This window comes from Dendropsophus ebraccatus, chromosome 6, assembly GCF_027789765.1.
Source record: "Dendropsophus ebraccatus isolate aDenEbr1 chromosome 6, aDenEbr1.pat, whole genome shotgun sequence".
Classification (NCBI taxonomy): domain Eukaryota; kingdom Metazoa; phylum Chordata; class Amphibia; order Anura; family Hylidae; genus Dendropsophus; species Dendropsophus ebraccatus.
The window spans coordinates 91,122,825-91,138,852 of NC_091459.1; the positions used below are offsets into that span (position 1 = coordinate 91,122,825).

General features: G+C 42.1%; 1 protein-coding gene across 8 annotated transcripts in view; it reads right to left on the reverse strand.

The window, feature by feature from the left end:
* PXYLP1 (2-phosphoxylose phosphatase 1) overlaps positions 1–16,028 on the reverse strand; it is a 69,957-nt gene that overhangs the window by 17,099 nt on the left and 36,830 nt on the right. For 7 of the 8 annotated variants that reach the window (XM_069975365.1, XM_069975367.1, XM_069975372.1 and 4 more), the window contains one exon: positions 1,178–1,311. In XM_069975365.1, the coding sequence (XP_069831466.1) occupies positions 1,178–1,256 (79 nt within the window). In that variant the 5' untranslated portion in view covers positions 1,257–1,311. Of the gene's footprint in view, positions 1–1,177; positions 1,312–14,221; positions 14,315–16,028 lie in introns of those variants that run through there. The other variant, XM_069975369.1, reaches the window with a different exon arrangement.

Here is a 16,028-nt window from a genome sequence, read left to right on the forward strand (position 1 = left end):
TAACAGAGTGAGACTGGCGCAGAGGATAAAAGTAAGACACATACCTTCCTCCTCAGCGTCCCAGGCACCATAGATTCATCTAACCTGCTGATAGTTCCCCTTTTTTTCTAGGACTTTAAAATTGATGGCCTGTCCTTATGCTACGTTTACACAGACAGATTTATCTGACAGATCTTTGAAGCCAAAGCCAGGAACAGACTATAAAACAGAGAATGGGTCATAAAGGAAAGCCTGAGATTTCTCCTCTTTTCAAATCCATTCCTGGCTTTGGCTTCCAAAATCTGTCAGATAAATCTCTCGGTGTAAACACACCATTGGGATAGGCTATCAGTTTTAAATAGTGTGGGTCCAACTCTTTGCATCCCTGTTGATCAGCAGATTTCCATGTCATGAGTGCCATTTCCCCTTTAGGCTAGGGCTCCACTGTGACTTTTTGTAATGCTACCAATTTTTTTTTTTACTTTTGATTGACAGCCACAGTACACAACACTGCATGAAACTCAGTGTATTGTTTTATATATACTTGTAACGATATAGATAAAGTTTTCCCTATCCGGATAACCCCTTTAAGGCCCTTTTCCTCATGGAAGCGAGTATTCATAGAAATGCTCCTTGCAGGTAGTTGGCTCCGGTAGAAAGCGATCAGCTTGTTTGTCTGATGATTGAATATTTTGTGTGGCCTATAAGATCATTGGTATTGCCTACACATCTCCCTAAAAGGGGACTTGCAGCCGATGATGAATTTGAATGGCTGAGTGATAGATAGAGCCTTGTAAAGACTATCTGATTCGTGTGTGTTATCATGGTGATGTCAGGATTTTGTGTCATTGTTTATATAGCTATACACTACTTTTTGTAGTGAAGAATCTGGTATTTCAGCTCACTGCATCTCTGTCCTGTTTAAGGAAATGGAAGTAAACTGCAAGACTATCCACAGCCACTACTAAAAGGTATAGAGCAAAGATGGCAGGAAGACACTGAGGTTACTGAACACCATGGTCCCTGGCCATCAATGAAAGTCCTGGAAAAGCTGACTACAAATATGGCTATATGACATCCTTATACACAGTTATGTGAAATCCAGAGCACAGACCTACACAGGTATTAAAATAACACATAAAAACATACCAGTCACTACAAGCCTTTTCAGCAAGGTTACACTGATCATCATACTTACAGAACTGAAGACTGAGACTTAGAAAGGCCAGAAGGGCAGCCAGGGCCAGCAGTAGGATAAAGCGGTTTCGGAGAAGCATTCTTCAATTTCTTCTACTTGGTCTTCATGGTTTCTTTGTTTCTGCCATTAAACATCTTCAAAAAAGATAGTAGATAGTTATTTCTCTGCAATGAGACGCATTTCTAACATAGTTGTAGTTACAGGACTGGAAACTGCCAAAGTGCTGCTCCTATACTCTGACCTCAAACGTCCAGTCCATCCTATGGCTCTAGCTCTTACTGTATGGGTGTATACAGTATGAAGGCCTAACTAAAGAGGAACATTACAGTTTAGGAGCCTAACAACATACAGTATAGTGGCTACCCTAAAGAGTGGGAATGCAGTGTAGGAGCATACAGTGTTTCTTCTAAAATAAGACCCAGCCCTTTACTGGAGAAAAATATAAGACCCTGTCTTATTTTTGAATAAATACGATAGATAGATAGAGCAACAGACAGCAAAATAACATGGACTTAAAGTGTAACTACCATTTTAAAAATCTTCTGACATGTCATAGTAAAGTGTATATCGGTCAGGGTCTGGCTGCTAAGAGCCCCGCCAATAGCTAAAACTAAGGGGCTGCTGTGTGTCGAAACATACGCTCTGCCCCCTAATCTCTGCTAGAGGGAGCTGAAATTGCTAATAAAAAAGTGCATGCTCCAGCACACATCAGCCCCTCCGTTTTAGCTATCAGCGGGGATCTCATCAGCCGGACCCCGACCGATAAACACTTCTGACATGTTGCTATGACATGTCAAAAGTTTTTTAAAATTAGTTATACTAGTTACACTTTAAGGCTATGTTCACACTATGTATCTGTGCGGTTGTATTTTTTATGCGGCTGGAAATGTGCGGATGAAACTACGGCCGTGGGAAAAAATAGACATGCGGCTGAAAACATACGGTCATTTACTTGGAAATCTGGTTCAACTAAAAATAAAATAAAATCTTTAGAAAGTGATGCAAACACCTCTGGATGCATCTGGGAAAGCAGGGAACACAGTTTACAGGAATCGCTATTACCAGGGTTTGCGATCCTCTGCAGTAATGCCAATGCCTCTCATGGTTAATATATTCAATTAATAACACACATTTTCGTTGTAATAAAGTCACTTTCGTTGTTCAATAATTTAATTTAATTTAAACAAATCCATCATTTTGCAATTAAATATACTGTTAAAATAAATATATATATAAATAAATGTATATTTATATATTTATTTTTTGACAGTATATTTAATTGCACAATGGTGGATTCGTTTAAATTAAATTATTGAACAACGAAACTGATTTTATTACAACAAAAATGTGTTTTATTAATTAAATATTAATTAGTACAGGAAGCTCCATTAGGCCGTTAATTCATATTCCCGGTAATAGAGCATTCTGTACTAATCAACACTTTAATTAAAACATCAAATGTTTCTTCTAATTATGTTATCACAATAGCATTATTAGAAGAAACATTTTGAATTATATGTGCGCTCAGCTGACTATATGTGCGCTCAGCCGATCAGCCAAAGAGCCGGTCCGCAGTACAGTGACTTCATTGTGCTGCGGACCAGCGAAGAGGACACATCGGGGTGAGTATAAAGCTCTCCCCACCCCCTCCCCAGCACTGCACCCATCCCAGCAAGGAAGGGGGGGGGGGGGGGGGGGGGTCACTTAACCCCTTCCTTGCTGGGATGGGTGCAGTCTGGCCCCCAAGGGGTTAAGGGGGATGCAATACATCCTCCCTTAACCCCATGGGGGCCAGATTGTAAGCAGCGATCTGTAAAGATGCTGCATACTGTAAGGTGCACAACACCGCTCACAATGATGGGTGTTGTGCTCCTGTTTGTGTGTTTTTTGTGTGTTTCTCCCTTTGTTTTTCAGATATCGGTATCCTGTGGATTACATCGGATTCCGTGGACTACGTCGATGACCAGCGGTTGTTTGGTGTTTTTTTTAATAAAATGGTCAATGAGGGGTGTTTTTATTTGAATAAAAAAAAATTCACTTGTGTGTTGTCTTTATTTCTTTACTTTATAGACTTAGTAGTGGAAGCCGTCTAATAGACGGAATCCATTACTAAGTCGGGCCCTAGTGTTAGCCGGTATAAAATGGCTAACACTAACCCCCTATTATTACCCCAGTACCCAATGCCACCAGGGGTACTGGGAAGAGCCGGGTGCCAGTGGTCCCGGAGCGTCAAAATTGGCGCTCCAGGACTGGGGCGGCAGCAGGCTGGTAAGATTTAGGCTGGGGAGGGCCTAAACCAATGGCTCTTCCCACCTTGGTGTTACCAGGCTGCTGTCGCTTGGTTTTTAACCCGGCTGGTTATAAAAATAGGGGGGACTCTATGCGTGTTTTTTTTTTTTAAATAAATAATTTAAAAAAACGCATAGGGTCCCCCCTATTTTTATAACCAGCCGGGTTAAAAACCAAGCGACAGCAGCCTGGTAACGCCAGGGTGGGAAGAGCCATTGGTTTAGGCCCTCCCCAGCCTAAATCTTACCAGCCTGCTGCCGCCCGGTCCAGGAGCGCCAATTTTGACGCTCCGGGACCACTGGCACCCGGCTCTTCCCAGTACCCCTGGTGGCACTGGGTACTGGGGTAATAATGGGGGGTTAGTGTTAGCCATTTTATACCGGCTAACACTAGGCCCCGACTTAGTAATGGATTCCGTCTATTAGACGGCTTCCACTACTAAGTCTATAAAGTAAAGAAATAAAGACAACACACAAGTGAAATTTTTTTTTTATTCAAATAAAAACACCCCCACACCCCTCATTGACCATTTTATTAAAAAAAAACACCAAACAACCGCTGGTCATCGACGTAGTCCACCGAATCCGACATAATCCCCAGGATACCGATATCTGAAAAACAAAAAGGGAGAAACACACAAAAAAAACCCACACAAACAGGAGCACAACACCCATCATTGTGAGCGGTGTTGTGCTCCTTACAGTATGCAGCATCTTTACAGATCGCTGCTTACAGTCTGGCCCCCAAGGGGTTAAGGGAGGATGTATTGCATCCCCCTTAACCCCTTGGGGGCCAGACTGATGTCAGACTGCACCCATCCCAGCAAGGAAGGGGTTAAGTGACCCCCCTTCCTTGCTGGGATAGGTGCAGTGCTGGGGAGAGCTTTATACTCACCCCGATGTGTCCTCTTCGCTGGTCCGCAGCACAATGAAGTCACTGTACTGCGGACCGGCTCTTTATATGTGCGCTCAGCCGATCAGCCAATCAGCTGAGCGCACATATAATTCTAAATGTTTCTTCTAATAATGCTATTGTGATAACATAATTAGAAGAAACATTTGATGTTTTAATTAAAGTAAAGTGTTGATTAGTACAGAATGCTCTATTTACCGGGAATATGAATTAACGGCTTAATGGAGCTTCCTGTACTAATTAATATTTAATTAATAAAACACATTTTTGTTCTAATAAAATCAGTTTCGTTGTTCAATAATTTAATTCTAACGAATCCATCATTGTGCAATTAAATATACTGTCAAAAAAAATATATATATATATATTATATATATACATTTATATATATATTTATTTTAACAGTATATTTAATTGCACAATGATGGATTCGTTAGAATTAAATTATTGAACAACGAAAGGGACTTTATTACAAAGAAAATGTGTTTTTTTAATTTAATATATTAACGATTAGAGGCATCGGCATTCGGCATTATTGACGGCTATTTTTGAAGTACTCCGTACGGACCGCCTGTCAATCCACGGCCGTGAATTTGCACAGTTCCAGCAGCAAACAAACAATGGTCTTGTTCATTTTTTACGGGTCCGTTTACGATCGGGCCGTAGGCTCATACATAGTGTGCACTGTGCAGCCGTATATCGTATACTTTCCAGCGTACGCATGAACCAGAAAAATACGGCCGATGATTTACCGCCCGCAATACAGCCGCACAGATACATAGTGTGAACCTAGCCTAAGGCTGCGTTCACACTACGTATATTTCAGTCAGTATATGTATATTTCAGTCAGCATATTTCAGTCAGTATTGCAACCAAAACCAGGAGTGGATTAAAAACACAGAAAGGATCTGTTTACACAATGGTGAAATTGAGTGGATGGCCGCCATATAACAGTAAATAACTGCCATTATTTCAATATAACAGCCGTTGTTCTAAAATAACAGCAAATATTTGCCATTAAATGGCGGCCATCCACTCAATTTCAACATTGTGTGAACAGAGCCTTTCTGTGTTTTTAATCCACTCCTGGTTTTGGTTGCAATATGAGGACCACAATACTGACTGAAATATACGTAGTGTGAACCCAGCCTATGGGTAAATTCACACTGGCGGATCCGCCGGGAGTCTCACGCACGAAATCCGCAATACACGTATTAATAATAATAATACATGTATTGCAGATTAGCTGCGGATTTCATGCGCGAGACTCCTGGCGGATCCGCCCGTGTGAATTTACCCTAATAGTTGTTTCTGGACATGTTTTTTCTTTGCGCTGATAGACTCAGCCTGCCACATGTCTTCTTACTTTAAATGGTCACTGTTCTTTCAAACAACTTGCCTCCACTAAAAAAAAAAAACAGCTCTTAAGCGTTGGCCACTAGGTGTCTCCCTTCCTTGTAATCTGCTGTCCGCTGCCTGTTGGGCGATATACGTCTCCAGTAACAGCCTCAGCAAGACAGATTACAGGAGGGGGGACATACTATGTACCCTGTGTAGACAATCTGCACTCTCCAGGTGAAGTCTCACTTTAGCAGCAGTAGAAGAGCTTACTGTAACCCTTCGCCTGCTGTGCAGAACTTTATTTCCTTTTTTCTCATCTAGCACGCTACAAACCCAGTCATTCAGTAATTCCTTCTCCACATGCCATCTATAGTAGTGTAATATAGGTCATCCTGTCGGAAATAAAATGTTGGACCAGTTCAGTGCTAACTGCAGGTTGGATTTACCATGGTTTACAGATTTGTGAGGATTGTAATGCAGATTCAACTCTTAAGGCCAAGGGTGAAATGAACATTAGAATCCCCCACCTTCCTGCAACATACTGCAATAATATTCTCTTCTGACAATGTAATTCAAGCCTAAATACTGTGCGGATTCACAATGTGTTTTTATAGCATAGTACAGTAGTTTCCTGCAGATATGCAGTGCAGAGTCAATGTGATCTATTGTGCCCATTGTGAACAGATCCTAAAGGTGACCCTCTATTCTGATCCGCAGAACAGTACATTCTGGTCTCATTGTAGAATTATTTTAAATGTTTTATAAAGGACAAAGCACACAAGAAAAAGCATTCTTGTGATGTTTCTCCGTAATTGCCTCTATTATATTGCAGGCCAATAAACTACAGACAACTTGGCGGGGAAGAGTAAGTGAAATGTGACATGGGCAAAAAGGAAAACGCAACTTTTTCCAAGCAAAATGTGTCTCCAAGTCATTACAAGAAATCCGCCATCAGATAGACCCTTTCATTTCAGGGCACTTAAAGGATTCATTACTAAGGAGACGCTAGTCCACTGAATGCTCCCCGAGTCCTGTGATCACCGTATCATTAGCACTGGATTTCAGCCCTGCTTCAAGGACGCTCACATGTTGGCTTTGCAGTCTAATTCTTCTCTTGGTTTTCTAATGGCCAAGAAGGGTTTATTCCAGTAAATAATGTATAAGAATCATTATAACATTGCATAAAGCAGTAATATTGTAGATATACTGCAGAAGGTATGTTTGCTGGCCAGTTGCATCCTTAGGCTAGTTAAAGGGGGTTATCCAGCACTACAAAAACATGGCCACTTTCCCCCTACCGTTGTCTCCAGTTTAGGTGGGGTTTTGAAAGTCAGTTCCATTGAAGTAAATGGAGCTTAATTGCAAACCGCACCTGAACTGGAGACAACAGTAGGGGGAAAAGTGGCCATGTTTTTGTAGCGCTGGATAACCCCTTTAAAGCAAACCTGTCAGATCGAATAACTATTCATAAATCCATGCCAGGTGAGGTCCGCACATGAGCCCTAGTGAATGAGAATCGAGCTTGTGCACAGATCTCACCCCATGTGGACTTATCCATGGTTACACAATCTTCCTATGACAAGAGATCAGGAAAAGCAGTAGAATGGTACGTTTTAAATAGGAGCTGTAACCTACCCCAAACAATTAGATTTTTCTATTGTTAATTTTTTTTTTTTTTTTTTTTGCAGACATCAATAGTACAGGCAATTTTAAGAAACTTTGTAAGTGGGTTTATTAGGCAAATATGTCATTATCTGCAGCCAAAAGACTTTCCCTAGGTCCCCCCCCCCTCCTCTCTCTCATTCACTGCTCATTATCAGGAAATCTTGACTCTTTTACATCAGTCGGCCCTGTCTGTTCTATGGAGAGGGGAGGGGGGAGGAGGAAGATTAGTCACCAGCAAAGAACAAAGGATTACACAGTGGGACCTGTGTGAAAGCCTGTATTCAGAGGTCAGAGAGGTCAGTGCTGACTTCAGAGGAGATAGCCCGGTGATGTAGCTGTAAATTAACTCTTTGTTGTCCTGTTTTGGTGCCTCATCTCCCTCAACCCCTCCCCTCTCCATAAGAGAAACATGAAGACAGGGGGGAGAGCTTCAAACAGATGGGCGCAAATTTCATTTTAATAAAGGAAGTGAATATTAGGTAATGGGTGTACAGTCAGAGGATGTTAACATATGTCTGTGCCCACCCCTGCAGCTTCTTATGGTAAGATTGTGACCATTTTATTTATGTTGCAATAATAGATATACTTTTACATTGTAAGGCTATGTTCACACAAAGTATCTTTTACATAAATCCCGTCCGTTGTTGCAATTTGCAACAGATACGCTTTATTTGAATTAATGGAATCCCGGCCGGAGTGTATACACATAGTATAAACTCCAGCCAGGATCCCTAGCGGCTGTAGCGAAAATTTATTTATTTCTGCAATTCAGGAATCTGTCAGCTGCAATTCAGATTCCAAATTGCTGAAAGTGTTACATAGCTGTTAGGTCAAGGAAACACAAGGTACCTTTATATATCTGTCTGTTCTTCTACAACGTAGAAAAAGAATGTTTTTATTCTTCTGTGCAAAGTGTCAGAGAGGCCTTCCCAAGCTACAAGCTGGGATACCTCTTCTCGCCCCCTCCCATACTTGATCCTGCTTAGGATTTAGGCTATGTTCACACTACGTAAAGAGCCCGGCCGTTCCGTGAACCAGCCAGGTTACAGAACGGCCAGTCATCTGCCCAGATCATCGCGGCCGGTACTTAAGAGCCGCTCGCTTCATTGTGTGAACTGACAGGTCTTCCTGCGGCCGCAGTTCACCGAATTGCGGCTGCAGAAAACTGACATGTCAGTTATTTGCGGCCCCGTACAAGATCCCGGCCGGAGCGTATACGATGTGTATACGCTCCGGCCGGGATCCCACAGAAGATAAGGCTATGCCCACACCTCACAAAGTACGGCCATTGTTGCCGATGGCAACAACGGCCGTACTTTTACGTAGTGTGAACATAGCCTTAAGCTGAGCTTTAATCAAGGCAGGACAGAGCTAGGAGGGGGGAGTGAGGAGGCACTACAGTTTGCAGCACATCTGAGGCTTGAGAATTTTTTCTACAGATTCATAGAAATAAAAACAAAAACATTCTTATACAGAATGGAAGAACAGACTGGTATATGACAGACAGGTATATGCCGGGTTAGGCTAGGTTCACACTGCGTTTTCAGCATCTTAACGGATCCGTTTTTTTTAACGTCCAGAAAAATAGGGTCAGCAACGTTTTTTGGTCCGTTTTGGTCTGCCAAAAAAAACGGATCCGTTTTTTTTTATAATGGAAGTCAATGGAAAAACGGATGCACACAAATGAATCCGTTTTTTGCAATCCGTTTTTCATGCGTTTTTTGCAAAAAATGGATGCTGAAAACGCAGTGTGAACCTAGCCTTACCTAACAGGTATCTGGCAGCGTCAGCTGTTTGGAACATGAATTACAGCTGACAGACTGCCTTTAATACCAATGTCTTCTTTGCAGAATGTGATAATGGAGCACTGTAGAACTAATGTGTGTGTTTTCCCTTCTCATCTAAGTATTCCCTTTTCTAAAGAACACCAGTAGACTCTACACGGCAAAGTAAATATTTATTGGGAATATAAATGTGTATTTGGCATGAGCTGGAAAGAACAGATACTTGGCAGCAGCTCACATGTACTGGGCACTGCCTACCAGTAAATCAGTTCATGAATAACAAAAGGATCGGTTACATAGGAGCTGTATGGAGCAAAGAGCACAAACTACAGCTGCAAATTATAAAGGGTTACATACAGACTGCTGGGGGTGTACTATATATCATAAACCAAGGCTATGTCTATATAAAATTGTATCCTCTTAGCAACAAGTATACACAAGCAGCATACATTTTGGGCTATAACACAAGGTAGCTTACGTTCCAGATGCATACTGTGCCTTCCAGAAACAACACAAAACTGCTTAGAGGGTTTTGGAGATTATGCAAATAGAGATGTGTGACTCTTTGACTTTCTATTCCTCATCGTGTCTCAACAATGTTTTTGCAGTGAATCAAATCATGTTTATATTCAAAGACTAACAATCTTTCTTCCTGGTTATGTCTTTTAAGGGTGCGTTCACACGTACAGGACCTGTAACAGAACTGCAGCAGATTTGATGGCCCAGATTTGATTTGCTTTTAATCTGCAACTTCAAATCTGCGCCATCAAATGTGCTGCAGATCCTGTACATGTGAACGCACCCTTAAGAGGTTGTCCAGGAGTAAGAGGAAAGAAAACATACCACGAGAGTTCTCACCAAATGTGGGAGCGATCATGTGATGTACTTAGCATAACTGATGGTCCTCACACCCAGGATGTAAGGAAACACTGCCAGGGGAACAATGAAGCATTTGCACCAGAGAAGTGGGGGATGGAGGGATACGTCTTTTTCTTTTACTATTTGCTATTTAATTACAAATAATTTTAAAGAGTTAAAAAAAAAACTTCAGTGGACCGTGTCAGAGGAATGAACTTTCTATAAATCTGTACACCACATTGAGTGAAAACATACAGGTACAGCACACTTATTTAATCAATGTTGCCCATCTGATTGGTGGGGGTCTTTGCTCTGGACTCCAGACAGTCAAAGCTTTTGCATGTGGTTATGACATGAGAATAATTTCAGATAGATACCCTTTAACCTCCAACATCCCCCTAAAGGAGCAGCACATTTGCACCAATTTCAGCCCCCCTCCCCAGCCACATACACAATCTGTAGATACATGTACTCCAACAACAGATGCTGCCCTAAGGCTGCCTGGAAGACATTGGCTATATTCATGTTTTCCAGGACTCAAATGCCACATGCTGGAGGTTCGCTCATTTCTACAAGTATTTTGGGCAGTGTCAGGAATGGGTGCCAAACAAAAAGGTACGAATCTTTCCATTATAGTTTCTAGTGTCATTTCCACCCCAGACCACTATAAAGTGACCTGATAAAATGAAGAGTAGATACCAACCAAAGTAATGTGTGTAAACCCAGCCTCACCATATTTTATTAGGTACCCACAATCTGCCCCCCCCCCAAACTGCTTGTACTTTCGGATAGCTGCTTTTAATCAAAGATCTGTCCTGGGGTCTGTTCAGCAGGTGATGCAGTTATTGTCCTGAAAAACAACTTTTAAACTTGCAGCCCTGTGCCAAACTGGCGTGACCTAGAGTGTCAGTGCATTAGGCTGGCACAACCTCTCTGTTCCTCCTCCCCGCCCTCCTCATCATCATTAGGAATGCTGTAGCCAGGTATTCTCCTATTCCTCACTTGTCTGAACATTGCACAGGTGCCTAAACGATCCAGCCCATGTGCTGTGCTGTGACAGGTGATGAATAGTAGAAAATCTGCCTGGAGCATTTCTAATGATGAGGAGGGCGGGGAGGAGGGATGGAGAGGGTGTGCCAGCCTAATGCATAGACACTCTAGGCCACGCCAGTTTGGCACAGGGCTGCAAGTTTAAAAGTTGTTTTTTTCAGGACAATGACTGCATTACCTGCCAAACGGACCCAGGACAGATCTTGGATTAAAAGCGGCTATCCAACAGTACAAGCAGTTTGGGGTGGGTGGGCAGATTGTCGGTACAGTCACTTTAATGCCCCTGACCCAAACACCAAACACTGAAAAGCTGTATGTTTAGACTTTTCATCGCACAATATCAAACTCTGGTGCATGGACAATAGAACACAAGTCAGATATAAGTGGCTCGCACCTAGTAATGGACTGTGCACATTCTAAGCCTGTGCTCTTACATCAAGACTGATTATTACATTATTAAATCAAAAATGATTATCTTGAGAAATGTCCCCCAGTGTATGAATCCAGTCTTAAAGCGACTCTGTAAGCACAATCTGACCCCCCCAAACCACTTGTACCTTCAGATATCCGCTTTTAATCCGATATCAACCCTGGGGTCCGTTCAGCAGGCGATGATGCAGTTATTGTCCTAAAAAACAACTTTCAAACTTGCAGCCCTACGGGCGTGGATTAGAATTTCTGTGCCCTAACTTTGCACCACCCCTCCATCCCTCCTCCCCACCCTCTTCATCATTAGGAATGCCACTGGAACATTTTCTCCATGCTGAACATTTGCACAGGTGTCTTAACGATCCAGCCCATGTGCCGGGCTGACACAGCTGACGAATAGTAGGCAATCTACGTGGAGCATTCCTAATGAGGAGAGCGGGGAGGAGGGACAGAGAGTTTGTGCCAGCCTAATGCATACACAATCTAGGCCACTACCGTAGGGCACGGGGCTGCCAGTTTAAAAGTTGTTTTTAGGACAATAACTGCATCACCTGCCAAATGGACCACAGGACAGATCATGGATTAAAAGCAGCTATCTGAAGGTATAAGCGGTTTGGGGAGGGGGTGTCAGATTGTGGGTACAGAATCGCTTTAAAAGGTACTCCAGATGGGAGGCGTTTTTTTAGTATAGCCAGGGTGGGGGTGGATGAAGACAATGAAGTCCACTTACCTACCTGGTTCCAGCGTTCGGGCCCGACTCGCACCTCAAAGGGAATCCGAGAAAATACAATTCTTGCATCTGCTCTTTTCTTAAATTTTACAAGAATCCTGGGGTTTATGCCCTTAATGATATCCAGTCTGGACTATGACAACACCCTTCTCTGTGGCCTCCGATCTAACACTCTTGCTCCCCTCCAATTTAGCATCAACTTTTCTGTCTGGTAAATTCACATCTCCCCCAGCTTCTCCTCTGCCTAGCCCCTTACTGGCTACCCATTGCCCAACAAATTCTGTTTAAACAAGTGCTTCTCAGTTCCAGTCCTCATAGCCCAAAAACAAGTCATGTTAGGAGGATTATACTCAGTGCATCAGGTATTATCACAGGTATTCTTTGTAAGGGAAATCCTCAAAACATGACTAGTTGGTGGGCCATGAGGACTGGAATTGAGAAGCACTGGTTTACACTGCTCCCAATGACATGCAAGACTATCCATAACTTTCCCCCTCCATACATCTTTAACCTAATCTCCTGACAACTCAGCACATGTAGCATCTGGTCCTCACAAGACATTCATGCTTTTGTCTTGTCCGCTTCTAAAACAGCCGTCTCCAAGGGCCCTATTACACCAACAGATTATCGGACAGATTTTTTGGAGCCAAAGCCAGGAACAGACTATAAACAGAGAACAGGTAATAAAGGAAAGACTGAGATTTCTCCTCTTTTCAAATCCATTCCTGGCTTTAACTTAAAAAAAAAAAATCTGTCAGATAATCTGTTGCTGTAATAGGGCCCTACGAAATAGGGCCCTAGGGCGCCCGACGAAAATAGGTTCTAACCTATATCAACGATCAGCCGATGATCGTTGTCATCGGCTGATCGTTGCATTTATTACACGGAGCGATAATCGGCCGAATCGGGCCAATTCGGCCGATTATCGTTCCGTGTAATACCACCCTAAGACTGCTCCCGTGCTTCCTAGCTATTACCCCTTCAAAACTATTTCTTCAGAAAATCACCTACAACAAAGTTAAATCCTACAACATGATAAATTTGAAGTACACTTTATTAAAGAAAAGCTAAAAAACGGCTTTAAAACCAGACCAGGAGGCCTGAAAAACATTGGATACAGATATAACCAGTATCTAAGGTGCCTCCAAAATCACACATATATATTGCATGTAAATTGGCCCTCTGGTGACAGGAGAGATAACAATATGCAATGTGCTAAATAGTACTGCCTCCCATCCCAGGCCAAACAGTGCATATGTAAATATATAGGGGCTTATGTATCATTCTTTTTGCTCTATTATTCTGGCATATTTAGAGTATATAGAGTATATTTTTGCAATAAAACGGATGGAAAAAATGGATTGCAAATACACAGTTTGAAGCTAGCCTAAGGAGGTATGTATCATTAGCACAAAATTGTGCTAATGATACATACCCCTTAGGCTAGTTTCAAACTGTTTTTGCAATCCATTTTTTTCTATTCGTTTTATTCCCCCCAAAAAAATGAAAAAACATGCGTTTGTGTGCATCCGTTTTGATACATTTTTCCATTGACTTACATTTTAAAAAAAGGTTAAAAAGTACACAAAAATATAGTCCACCATTTTTTCATTTTTTTTTTTTTTTTACCCAGCGTAAGAGATGCTCCTACAAGTTCAATACTCACTGGTGTGAACTGTCCCAGCCTCGTGGCCTCCAAAATACCCACAGCCGAGCTTCCACACCCAGACCAAGCACTCCTGATCCTCATGCTGATGCAGGAGGTCATTTAATGCGGCAGCCTCAATGCTCCCAATAAATCAAATAACTGTCCAGTACCATTCCGTATACAAATATATATTTGTGTTAGTCAGCATTCCCTACTTGTATAGTGATATTCTGAACATTTCACAGTAGATCTTTAATAACCTAATTTAGTGAGTGTTACCCAAGTGTGCGCTCAGCAAAGATCTCATTTACATCAACTGAAGAATCTGCCTTTAATACCTGTTATTTCAGCTCTGTCATTATGCCAGAAAGCACAGCCTCTGAAATCACTGTTTTCTTCACACAGCGCAGCATTTATATTGGCAATTACCCCTATTGTGCCATGGGATAAAGAAAAACAAAGTATACTGGAAGAACTCAGACCTTTTTCAGTACAAAATAGCATTTATGTGAACTGGTCTATTTTGTATCTCAAGTTTCCCAAGATATATATAGGACAGAGTACCAGAAAACATTATTGGAAAGAGGTAGAATTGTATAAAAAAAATCTTGTGGAAAGCTAACCATTTACAATAAAAGTCAGCGTAATCCATAGGTTTGGCATAACTGGGCGACCGTCCAAAAGGTTTAAGGGCCTCCCTACCCCAACCCTCCACCCTACAGAAGATACAAGCACACCCAGCCAAGCATGCGCGTATACTGGTCAATGTGGCGTGATGGCTGTTGGCCAAATGAGCGTTTGTCTAGTAGCCATCTATTGTGTTGACAGCTTAAAGGACAACTCCCACAAAATTTTTTTTAGCTTATTTAACACACGTTACAAAGTTATATAACTTTGTAATGTGGTTAAATACCCGGTCTGGCCCCCTTCCCTCACTTTCGGACCCCCGACCCCCCCGGAAGTTAAAGAATGTATACATTACCTATTACGGTCATCACGGTCCTCTTCTCCCGGGCAAGCGCACTGGCAGCCTTTTCTATCCCCTGGACCCGGAAGTCAGAGACATTGCCGGACGGCGGGCGAATCGAGTGGGGATCGTCACCGGAGGGATGGTGAGTATGGGTGTCTGTGTTTGGTTTTTTTGGGGGGGTCCCGCAGGAGTTGTCCTTTAAACTATATATCACATCAGATGACTTCCAGAATATGCTACTTTGTGTACACGGGAACATTTTACATATTTAATTCTAGCCACTACACCTACTATTAGAGGGGTATTTTGGCATCAGAATACTTTTTATATATTGCCACAGTTTATATAGAAAATATAAGGATGCTATTCTTACCTCGCACTCTCCCAGTGTCCTCCTGTGACATCTTATAGTCCCCTGCTGAACAATCCCACCACCACTTCTAAGATGGACTCGTCTTGGCAGTGACAGCCCGCTCAGCAAATCATTGGCAAAGGACCCTGTCCCGTCTCAGTCAGTGATTAGCTGAGTGGGCTGTCAGTGCAGAGGCAAGTCCTTCACGAAAGTGGCAGCAAGATCATTCAGGAAACCCGAAGACATCTAAAGAGGACACCGGGGGAGCACAGTGAGATAAGGATAGCATCTTTATCATTTTCCAATGTATGTTGTTAGGTTATATATAAACAGAAATGTATAAAAAGCTTTTTAATGCCAGAGTATCCATTTAATTTTTCTGTTTTGTACAGATCACTTTCCAGCAGTCCCCTCCTTATAATTACTGACAGGATTACAGTGAATAGTGGCACCAGTATATAAATAAGGCAGGATCTTCATAATAGGTGATGCTCAAAGTTTAGCCTCCCTCTGCACAGGTCACATAGCATGCCCATTAACCTCTTCATGTTTTGTAAATAGGGTCTGGGCCAGACTTGTGTCTCTGATGACTATTATAAGTCCTCTTGTTCCAAAGTGCTAGTAAAATGGTTGGTGTGCTATTCTGATGTGCAATTATTTGTTTGTAGCGTATATATCCTCTGTTATGTTATCATCTTCCACTGGCGTATGCTGTGTCTTAGTTTACAATTAGGGGTTGTGAGTCAAAGAAATCCTTCTGAACTTTGCTTTGCCCCTAGTGTATATTAGAACCATGACCCTCTGATATATTTTCATTAAACCT